The sequence below is a fragment of the Cibotium barometz genome, chromosome 28, assembly GCF_041138505.1.
Source record: "Cibotium barometz isolate CiBa-2024 chromosome 28, ASM4113850v1, whole genome shotgun sequence".
In the NCBI taxonomy this organism is placed as follows: domain Eukaryota; kingdom Viridiplantae; phylum Streptophyta; class Polypodiopsida; order Cyatheales; family Cibotiaceae; genus Cibotium; species Cibotium barometz.
In genome coordinates, this window is record NC_141073.1 from 24,879,278 (window position 1) to 24,891,063 (window position 11,786).

The following is an 11,786-nucleotide window of genomic DNA, read 5'->3' on the forward strand; positions in this document are numbered from 1 at the left end:
AATACCATGAAAAGATTGGGGGAGGAGAGAGAGCTTGAGCTCTTGGAAGCAATCACACTCATAACAATGGATAAGACACAAATAGAGATGGAAGTTTGTAATCTTCTTCTTCTTGTTGCTCTCAAAAGAGGTGTACAAAAGATAAGTGAAAAACAACATAAGTACTATAGTACTATGTAAAAGCGGTCCATAATGTGAACACGCTAAGTAGGTGAGTTTGCAAGCTAAGTATGCCATAACTTGATTGGACTAGATAGGTGTAGTCCAAGTAGAATCACTGGCGAAGATCCATCGTATCAGTTACCAAACACACCAATGGTGTAAAGGTAGAATGGTCACCACCCATGTATGTCATGAGTGTCAGCTTGGGTTGAGCTTGACAGCTCAACACTAGTTGTGGTTCTAGGAAGGATTACTCCTTTCACAACAAGGTTGGTGCTTCTTTTTCCTGAACTAGACTGCTTAGGGTCCATATTGGGAAGAGATGTTTGGCCTTTTTAGCTGACGGTCTCTTCCTTGTTGATGGGTGGTTTGATGATTAACTCCCCCTCATCGGTTGGACCTCCTATGATAATGTCTCTAATCATGTCCACAAAGCTCCTTTGAGTGGTTGTAGGGGAGTCAGGCAATCCAACTTTTGCTGCATACAAGGCTCTAAAGTAATAGGCTCCCAATAATAGGCCTCACTCGAGCTACCATCTTCGTTTATCACTCTATGTGACTAGGGTTGTTTGACCACTATGAAGTCCTAGGGCTGTGAATCTTGCAGAGTGATTCCTCTTGAGAAGGTGCTCTTGATTGTGCGTCGTTTGAGAAACTCTCTTCTAGTGGGAAATTCAATCCAAAAATCCTTCCTAATCTTGTGTACATGAAAGGGTGATTAGCTTAGAGCACAACCTTCACTAACACAAGTCTTGTGGTGGTCGTGAAAATTCTGGATTCAGCTAGATTTTTTATATTTTAGTCCTTGTTGGACTTGTTGAGAACGTGTGTTCCCACTTGGGTATGTGTGTGGCCAGGTGGGTTGGGAACATGCGTGTCTAGGTCCCAATTAGACTAACGAAAGTGTATTCACAAGTTTAGGAATGTGTGCAAGGAGCAACGATGGCCAAGTCTGATGTGCAAACATGCGTTCCAAAATGAGAATATGCATATCCAGTTCTTGCGAACGTGCATGTGGACTAGTGTTTGTCTGAGTTGAGAATGTGCGTTCACAATGTGTATTCCCACTTTAGCACGTACATACACAATTCTGACATTTCTACCACTTGCACAGTGTGGTGGAAGTCTAGGCCACATGGTGATGGTCAGTTTCGAGCCGTTTTAATCATTATGGTCATTCATAGGGACAATATTTTTTAATCTTTTCTTAATGAGAATATTGTGTAGATTTTCCTTGTCAAACTTAGGATTACTTGTGAACATGCGTTCACAAGTCCAGTCGAGCACGTATGCAGGCAAACTAGAGAGTAGTTTTCTAAGTTTTGGTAAAAAATCAAGGTTCTATCCTTTAATTACTGTTTAATGGTAAAAAATCAAGGTTCTATCCTGTTTAATGGTGTAAGTTTTTGGGTTATTGACTTGATAGGATGCTTTAGCTTTTTCTAACCTATCTAATGATATGCTAAGTGTAATCTAATAGTATTTTTACAAGGATCTATGGTGAGATTAACACCTAAAATGAACAAAAACTTAGAAATTGCAAATGCAAGAAGGAAAGGCCACGAATTAAAGGAAATAAACTAGAACACTTACTTGTAATCACACATCTCAAGCTTGAAGGGTTGCTCCATGCTTCATTACACCAAGGTAGCCAAATAAAGCAAAAACAAACAATAAAACAAGAGTTAAACACTACTAACTAGTGGATTTTCACTCCAACTGGGCTATGTCAATACTCCAACTGCAAAATATAGCAAGGGATTCCTAAGCCAAGGTGCTTCTATGGTAGTGGTGCCAAAGTTTACCTATTTGAGAACACTTAAGCCTTGCAAGATAGAGAGAAGAAGAGGAAGAATGCAAGGGTCTTATCGGCTTGCACCTCTAGCCACTCTTACTAGAGCAACCCTCTCTTGTGGAGAGCTAGGGTCCTCAACCTTGCCTCCCTTATTGTCACTACAAGGGAGCTTAGCAAATGGGTGGGGAGAAAAAAGAGAGAGAGCTATAGAAAGCTCAACCTCTACTTTAATACCTTGGTGAGTGAGAGTATAGGGGAGAAGGGGAAAAGGGAGAAGAGAACTTAAATCAACCTACCATCACTCACCCACACAATCCTTGAGCATGCATGCAACATAGAAGAGAACTTAAATCAACCTACCATCACTCACCCACACAATCCTTGAGCATGCATGCAACATAGAAGAGAAAGCATACAAGCAAACTTTAATTACAAGAGCAAGAAACTCAAACTCAATTGTGAGAATAGGATTCTGTGTTTTCTCATTAATCAAATTGTCTTATATACAAGACTCATATGTACAATGCCCGGCTGCCCAAGAGGGCCAAAAGCTAGTCTAGGCTAATTTCTTGGTCTATATATACACACTACCGGCATTACACAAGTTGTAAGCTCGTAGATCATTTTACATGAAGTGCATTGAACAGTACAAAAAGTATGGCTTGAAGGTATTGCCGCGCGTTCAGAGTAATAATGTTAACCGATGTGATTAACATGCTTCAAGGAAAGGTTAATGGATGTCTCCCTGTGTCTCCACGTGTATCCCTATCTCATATCAATGGAATTTGATGGCTTACAAAAGCATTGGAGAAGTGGTGGGGTCAATCACATAGCCGTTGGGTAGACAAGTGTGTAGCCCTTGCAAGGTTAAATCTTGCACCATCTTCAATTGGAGGATGGGTGGAGTCCAAAACTGGTAATCCACCTTAATCTTTTAACTAATAGTATCATTTACTTATTCACTATGTACTTTCTTTTGCTACATAAAAAGGCTAATTTATATACAGACTTATAATTTGCTAGCTTTAAGAATTTTTCTCTATATAGAGATCTCTTTTTTTCTAGATCTTGAATTTGCTAGATGGAAGTCCCTTTCTTTATATAGGTACTTCTTATTCAAGAGATAAATTATCATTTCTCAAGGTATATTTCCTTACTTGTTGGAAGATAGAAAGCCTTTTCTTTACATGGAAACTTCTTATTTGCTAGACATCTCCTTATTCTCTATATATAATGAGATGTCTTATTTATATTAACATTAAATTCTCTAGGTAGTTCTCTTTATTTGCTGGATAAAAAACATTATTTATAGGGTGAATTCCCTAAGCAGATACTATTATTTGCTCCATAATGTGTAAAGGAATGAGAATCTGTGTAAAACTTATCTTTGGAATTCCCTATTTTAATTCAAATTACCTATGTAGGAAGATGTTAGAAAACTAGAATTTGCTGCATAATGTGTAAAGGACTAAAGTATATGAGAAAATGTGTAGGAAATATCTTTAGAATTTCCTATTTAACTTCAAATTACCTCTAAAGGAAGGTGTTAGAGAATTTGAATTTCTTGATTAAAATTTTTTAACCTAATAAATAATAGTAGTCTCAAGGGGATAGAACATTCTAAGCACACAGAAAGGCTTTTTGATGCTTTGAGGCAGTTTGGATGATTGCCCTACACTTCTCTCAACCATAATTAAATTCACAGATTTTGTAGACAAGATGGGCTCCATACGTTGCTTCCCCATTCCCTCCCTGCACTCTGGTGGCATCACATGAATAAGATCACATGCACTGCACTTAGGTGCCATCACATGGATCATATGTGGTCTGTATGAGAGGCATCTTTTTTCATTGAGATTTACCATCGTCTGAAAATGCTAGCAGGATGGTGATGTGTGTGCATGTTCAGAAGTGCACCTGCACTTCAAATTTCCCTTATTAAGAGAGAGAGAGAGAGGGGGGAGGGAGGGGGAGGGGGGGGGGGGGGGGTGTGGTTCTTCCCTACCCTCACACGGAAAGGGACGAGGGGAATTGGGCTGGGGGGGCCGAGAATGGGGGAGGTAGGGACCAATTCCTGTACACACCACCCCCCACCCCCACCCCCACCCCCACCCCCACAATATCCCCTCGTCCCGTTCCATGTCCAAGAATGGGGGATAGCTGCCATTCCTATCCGTCGAGCCGCCGCTCCAAATAGGCGGGAACGGCTTTCCCGTCCCCGCCCATCGTGCCGTGGCTCTGAAGTGTATGCATCCTTTAAAAAAAGAGAGCTTTAGTGCAGCCTAGGAGGATTACCTTTACAGGGCTGGGAATGTGATGTGCAAGTTAGGGGTGTGAAGAAGATTTAATGGTAGACATGACAAGTAAATATGTATAGCAATGTGTATCAATCAATAACTATGAGAATAGTAGTGATGTGTAAGTAATTATTTATTCAGTTTGGCAATGCTCCACATTGTCTTCCAGCATCCTTACCTACTTCAGTGCAGTCCCTCTCATGCCATGTGTGTAATTTAGCTTAACCCTGTGAGGCAAGTTTTTTTGTATCAATTCTTCTACCAAACACCACCACCTGATTGCACAAGTTTGGGGTTGTTGACCAAGAGGCCAAGCAAAAGAACACCAGTAGCAAACCAAGATAATATGCTGCCATATACACAATATAATTACCAACTGAGCAAGTCTTTGTACAAAGGATTGCTTTACTCAGACTTTGTCTTACAACCAGTAATGCACAATAGAACAGCCAATATTGCCCCAGCACTGAATAAGACCTCAGGTACTGGCCTGCAATTATTTAACCATTACAAGTGGCTGTTCAGTTACACCTCAGCTAAGGGGGTTCACAGTCTTGTAGGAAAGCTTCTGTGAAAATAGGGTGGGCAGGGAGATGGACAGGGAAGACTCGCCGTCCACGAGCTTGGGGATGGGGGATCTCCCCCAGAAACCATGTTTTCAGCAGGTTTCAAGCTTCCACCCTAAGTGTATAAACCCCCTAAAGCTTTCCCCTTTGAAAGACACATTCCACTACACTTTGGTCGGTTTTCTGATAGCTCCTGCACAGGCTCAAACAATGATAGCACAAGTGAGCATGTAAATTGGCACTCGGCCAAGACACCTAAAAATGCACCCTTTTCTGGGTCATGGAAATCAAGGAAAAATACCTGAACCTGTCGTTGAAGAGTTTTCACATACTCGGCCGCTTCATCGAGCATAGCAGCGATATTCGTTTGCTGCATAAGGGGAAACAAAGAAGCTTAAGTGGTGGTGGGGCAAATGTCACAAGCATTTTGACTGATGGTAATCACAAGCATGCTATACAAGGAAGATTATAGCTGTGATCATATGTTCTTTTAACCTTTTCCATGTTTGGCACAAGCTCCTGCAGCTTCCTCATGCGCTCACTGATCTTTGTCCTTCTGACCTGCAATCCATAAACATGCTAGTAAAAGATCAATCACAACTGCCATCTTCTTGGCCATATGCAGTACATGGAATAAGACTTTATCTGCAACAATCATAGAAAACAACTAACCCGCTCTGCAATGCTGCGTGGATGAGTGGCACATCCTCTCTTGGCCCTGGTTTTACAAAGGACAGAATCCGCCCAAGATGCCTCCATGCTTACACTGCTCCCTAGGCTTGTGTTTGCATGAATGCCGAAATGATTCAGATGGGAAGCTTCTTGCTCTCTGCCATAGCTTGACTGCATTGAGAAAACAATGTAGACATGTATTTGAGGTCACATCCCAACCACAGCAATGTATAGTTCAAGTAGGTACGATATTCATCATAAAAGAGAAATGTCTGCATAAATGCGGACTACAAAACTAGCAGCTCCAAGGGGTATCCTGCTATGTACATCCCTTCATGGAGGAAAAAAGAGAAAAACAAGAGGGTGCTCCCTCTCCAGCTGGCCGCTCTCGGAGGGAGGGAGACTAAATCGGGGTTGGGGGGGGGGTGTGGGGGTGGGGGTGGGGGTGGGGGGGGGGAAAGCCACATGCAGCAACAAGTTATAACCCCTTCAGGTGGAAAGACCAAGCCACCTCCAGGCAGGCACCCCACTACAGAAGGATCTACTCAAGGGGAAGAAAAAACAATTTTGGAGTGAGATGATTACCAGTGATTCTGACATGGTCCTGCCATGAAGCATCTTGCCCTCGACTTCTCTTCCTCTTTTCTTTTGTCTGCATGCTACCGTGCTCGATCCAACCTCATCCCAAAACCCTGCTGCTTGATTGACAAAAACTGATGCTTCACCTTTTCTGTCATCCTCCGAAGAGATCCCAGACAACGAGGACATCGATAACTTTTCACCCACAGATGACATCCTATCAAGGGACAACTGAGGCAAGAGGCCCGGAGGTGAGCTGCTCTGTCGCAATAAGCCGCTTTCATTTATACCCGGCAGTGATTTGAGATTCCCAGTCTCCATAACAACCCTGAAATCATCCTTACCCTTGCTAAAGTTGCTGACCTCATTCAAGCTGCTACCACTTGCAGGCGGGGGTATCATTTCAAGCCGTCCTGTGGTTGCAAGAGGAAAATGCTTATCCCTTGTGTTACCTTGAGGCATACCCTCTGCTGTAGGAGGCATATATGAGCCTGTGAAGTGTGGGATGGACCCTTCACTGCCTTCCTCCATGACCAGCCTAGACAGAACATCAGCAGGGGAGCTGTTGTGCCTAATGAGATTACTTTTCACATGAGGTGGACTGCCAAAGTTTGTGATGGGTGGCATTAAGGGTTTTAATGAACTGCTGTCTGATTTGCCCACCACCAGATGTTTGTTTTGCTGGGCACCTAATTCAGGAGTGCAGAAATTGTTCGATGAGTCATCCGTGCTGTGTTCAAGAATGGAAGAAAGAGGAGCTCTGCTGACATTTGAATTTGATCTGTTACAACCAGTTCCCATGTATTGAGACTGTTGGGCAGCCATTCTCTTCTGATCTATGTGTAGCTGCTCCCCTGTCCTGTTGACTTTGGAGCATACTCTACCTTTTTCTGCTGGGAGAGATGGCTTTGAATTACAGAGAGAATTGGCCATACATAGTTCATCAGAGAGAAACTGCTCAAGCTCGGATTCTGGGAAGAAGCCCTCATCGAGCAGGCCTGTGAGCACGGAGCTCGGGGCAGAGTGGTACCTCATCAAGCCACCAGACATCTGGAGATTGTCTGTTAAGTTTCTCTTGGTTGGTCCAAATCCAAGAGGGGCTGCAAAGGGATCTGTCTGGAAAGCCACTGAATCTATGTCCATTGCACTCCCAGAAAGGCTTTAATGCTTGCAAGAACTCCTAAAGCTCACATGGATTATGAGCTTGCAGTGAGCAGGAAAAGTTCAAAAAGCGAGTTCGCAGGGGCGATGGAAGGGAGAGAAGAGTTGAGTGAGAGAGTGAAAATTAGAAGAGCTGAGTCAGAGGGGATGGGCGAGCTTAGATTATGAGAGAGAAACATAGTTAATCCATAAGAAAAATAGAGATGCCAACTCCGATTGGAATAAAGGTATCCCCATAGTCAAAGGAATGCATAATCTGATTAATCTGCAGATGTAAAAAGAGTCATAGAAATGAATCCTTAAGATCGCCTTGGAATTGAGTGGAGGAAGTGCAGACAGCAGTGTAAGAGAAGGGGAGGGATGAGATGGAGACTCACTGAGATCACAGAGTGAGCTAGTGAAGGTAAGGCAAAGCGAGGAAGAGGGTAAAGGCAAGAGGCAAGAGATGAATAAGAGGTGGGAAGAGAGGAAGGAAAAAAGGAGCAGAGGAAAGAGAGAGAAAGGGGATGACTGTGGAAGGGAAGCAAAGCATGCAACGATGCTATGTTACACAGTGTAGGCACTGGGCAGACAATTGCTGTTGCTGCTGCAGTGTGATAGACACAGAGAGAGAGAGAGAGAGCAGAGGCTGCAGAGCGCCTCCTCCAGGGGGGCACAGAGCCTTTTTGTTGGGTGAATCGCAGCTTTTTTTTTTCCTCCATTTTTGCCCATTTATTATTGGCTCAAAAATGAATTAAAATTGTGCCTATTTTGTGGCCTGCTTTAGCTCGCCCTTTCACGTTTTCCACCTTTTTTCAAAATTATATATATATATATATTTATTTGTCCCCACGTTCCCACGTCTGTCACCTGTGAAATTCGATTTTTCCCAAATTATATTTTATCTTATATTTTTATACCAGACATATAATATAATATATTAAAATCTAAGCATAGCAGATATTATTATTGACATATCATATAATATATTAAAATCTAAGCATAGCAGATATTAAAATCTAAGCATAGCAGATATTATTATTGACATATCATATAACATATTAAAATCTAAGCATTGCAGATATTATTATCGACATATAATATATTAATATAGATTTTATCTTATATTTTATCCGTCCCAATAAAATCTAACCTTAGCTCAGATGATGATTATATATTAATAGAGACCTCCTGTCATCATCATTTGTCAACCAAAAAAAAGAAGGGGAAAAAAAAGCGCACGTGTAAATCCGATGCACCGCTGCCACGTGCCACTCAGCCAGTATCCATCTGTCCATGTCATCAGCAGGGGCAGTGACTCAGCTTCTTCCACGTCATCAGGTGGGCCCTTGCCACCAATAGTTTGGGCAATCATCCACTCCCTGCCTCCAAGTACGAATGGATTGAAATCTTCTTATATATCCAACCAAGGCATAAGCACAGGTGTTGGGCAAGCATGTGTGTGTGCGCGCGCTCACATACATGTGCATGTACGTGCACATGCGTGTGCATGCCTAGGAGGCATAGGCACATGTGTTGGGCAAGCATGTGTGTGTGTGTGTGTGTGTGTGTGTTCGCTTGCGCGCACGCATGTGCATGCTAGGAGGTACGGAGAGAGAGAGAGAGAGAGAGAGAGAGAGAGAGAGACCAATTTTCGTAAAAAGTCTTTACCCCCTAAAGGTAAAGACCAATTTTTCTATTACCTTCTGATTTTCGAAAAAAAAAGTCTATTTCGAAAATCAAAAGGTAATAGGAAAATCAGAAGGTGAAGGTTTTCGTAACTAAAACTAGTCAAAATTATAAAATTTTAAACCTTTAGCTAATTTCGAGAGTTGCAAAATACACTAAACCCGTGTTTTTTTCTTAGACTCGCATGTGCGTGCATACACGTGTGCATGTACATATACACGAGCATGTGGATTATCCTTTGAAGATCTCATTTCTTGTCATCTTGCAATCCCCATTGACTTGCCAATGGTATCATTGATAATGTTTATCCTTTTAGGTCATGCTTTTGTGAAAGTTAAATTAACTTACCTAAGTATTGTAGCTTTGCTACAATATTCTTTTCATCCAAGCATCTTCATACCATGCATTCATAAAAGATTAATCAACTTTCTCTATAACAATCATACTTCTCCTAAGTAAAAGCCTCTATAAACCATGGCCACTTTCAGATGCTTCTAGGCAGCTTTAGTACTAGAGTGGGGGATGTCCATCACTCAGTTCATAAGTCATTCTAAACACATGCTTCCGCTCTCACATCAACCTTATATGATGTTGCTTAAAGAGAGTGCTCAAAAAGAGAGTAGAGAATATATAATTTGTTTTATCGTAGTGGGCCATCTTATTATCCAAAGAACTTGCTTAAGTTAGTTAATATGACCATTTGCAAGGTAATTTTGAAGCCAAATATGATAGTCCACCCCGTGCATGTAGTTGCATTGCTTGCATATTCTCATCTCATTAAAACTGACGTTCTTAACACAAATTGAAAAAGCTTAAAGAATTATTATTAAAGTTCTTACTTTGATAGTTCATAGGTCATGCATGGGTCCTTGTGCGCCAACTTTTGACACTCATCTCATAAAACAAATGCCTTAAAAAAAAACTTTTTTAAACTTTTGTAAAAAACTGATTTATCTTTAACCAAAAGTTTCCAAAGATAATCCTTCTAGGGAAATACTCTCAACACATAGAAAAGTTACCAAAAAAAGTCTAAAAAGAATACTTCTCCATAGTCATCTTAAAGTTTTAATTTTTTAAGTTTTGCCTTTAGAATCACCTTATATATATTTTTTTAAGTTTTTCTTTGGAATCACCTTATATAAATCTTCAAGCATGTTACGAATACAATATGAGAATTCTTATATATGTATAAAAATTATTGCCATGTATCTTCCATTAATGAAAGACATAATCTCTTTCTTGTCCTTCCTTTAGGATATTATAATATTTTAAGCCACTTTTAATTTTTTTAAAATCCCAAATTTACCAGGTACATGAATAACTCTTACCATGGATAGACACATGATAACCAAACATACTCAAGTGATTTCATGTCTTTGAGTTTATTTGCCTTTCTACTTGGAAATTTATAAATTACCCTTGATCCATTGATCTCAAAGAAGTCACTTTTTTTTTGGCTCAATCACAAGACTAGTGTTAACATCATGGTTGACAAACATCCAATCGGAATGTTTATTGAGTAATAAATTATACGACTTTTACAGATATAGTTACCCATGATATTTAAAAATTCCCATGTCCATCCATGTAGTATTTAAAAGTATATGCATTGTCAATGTATACGTCGATGTACACAATACGATATTGATATGAAAATTATCATTTGATACTAAGCACTATTACTCGTAAGTAATCATGTCATTGTCTCATCCTTGATTCAAGTGTAAGAAGATTGCACTTGCAACATCTAAGACTCCTACCTCTGCCATTTGACAATAGATCTGACACTTCACTAGCATGCCTTTTATGGAATTATTTGTTGTGTATAGTGCAAACGTGTCACATAACTGTCAAAATTAAAAAGCCGTGCTTATTTAAAAGTCCTAGGATAATTCAAGCTTCATAATTTTAAAAAAGTAAAAATGCATTTCATAAACTCATCCTTGCAAATGGAATCATACTCATCAGATAACTCATCCTTGCAATGGGGCACACTCATCGAATAACTCATACTTGCAATGGGGACACACTCACAAAATAACTTGGAAAAATGTGCAAGTCATTTTCATGTCAAGAAAATTATACATAAAGTCTCTCCACAACTTTAAACGTGAGAAGGAGATGCAAATAAAAGTCGCTAAAGCTTATAATATTTGTGATACATTGAGTGGTCGCAAAAGTTATTTAGCGTCTATTTCAATTCACTCCTTGTTATAAAGAACTAGTGTCGCGATCCGTCTCTCTAACGGGCACCAAGAAGCATTTTGCATTTTCAAGGAAGCATTTTCCATGTAGGTACATGCAAAAGAAATATGTGTAAAATCACCCTTCCTTTCCTTTTAAAAGCTAGGCACATCAAGTTACACACAAACACGCATAAAGATGTACGTATGTATGTACATGTACATGTGTACGTGTACGTGAAATCCATTGAAACCATACATGCCACAACTGGAAGATATGTGTAAGTGTGTGCGCGCCTATGAATGCATGTGTGCATGTCACATACACATGTAAATATGTGTCTGTGTATGCGCACGCACCCATAATATTCATAGATACTGGTCACACTCATACATATATGTATACATCGCCCTCAACTTGCCAACCTTATATATAAACACATCATGATTGCCATATATATCCATATAGAAGCTTCTAAAGCACTAAACTTGATATATAAATATACATCTAGCATTACAAACCCATAAAATGATGACAATCTTAACACACATGAACACAGCCTCAAAACAATCTTTGGACAACTGGATTATCTCTCCTTGGTAGCCTATACCCCGCGCCTCCATTTGGCAAAATGAATGCCATAAAAAATATTAGCATTGAAAATGTAACTCTCGTTGAAAAAAGTTGGATAAGAATAAAAGC

General features: G+C 40.2%; 1 protein-coding gene across 1 annotated transcript; it reads right to left on the bottom strand.

Annotated features, from left to right (window-relative positions):
* Positions 1 to 4,585: 4,585 nt before the first annotated feature.
* On the bottom strand, positions 4,586 to 7,967 carry LOC147622682 (transcription factor bHLH130-like). The gene is made up of 5 exons (XM_086822283.1): positions 6,078 to 7,967; positions 5,493 to 5,663; positions 5,316 to 5,381; positions 5,122 to 5,190; positions 4,586 to 5,013 (listed from the first exon to the last, which is right to left on the bottom strand). Exons 1-5 carry the CDS (start codon positions 7,212 to 7,214, stop codon positions 4,936 to 4,938), a joined length of 1,521 nt encoding a protein of 506 aa, XP_086678409.1. The 5' UTR covers positions 7,215 to 7,967; the 3' UTR covers positions 4,586 to 4,935.
* Between the last annotated feature and the right edge of the window lie 3,819 nt (positions 7,968 to 11,786).

What these genes read in the sequence shown, in the direction of transcription:
- LOC147622682 (XM_086822283.1), bottom strand. Translation starts at nt 7,214, where the DNA reads ATGGACATAGATTCAGTGGCTTTCCAGACAGATCCCTTTGCAGCCCCT. An exon ending in TTGTGCCAAACATGGAAAAG is followed by an intron (nt 5,191 to 5,315) that starts GTTAAAAGAACA and finishes CCCCTTATGCAG; the next exon opens with CAAACGAATATCGCTGCTAT. An exon ending in CTCTTCAACGACAGGTTCAG is followed by an intron (nt 5,014 to 5,121) that starts GTATTTTTCCTT and finishes GAGCCTGTGCAG; the next exon opens with GAGCTATCAGAAAACCGACC.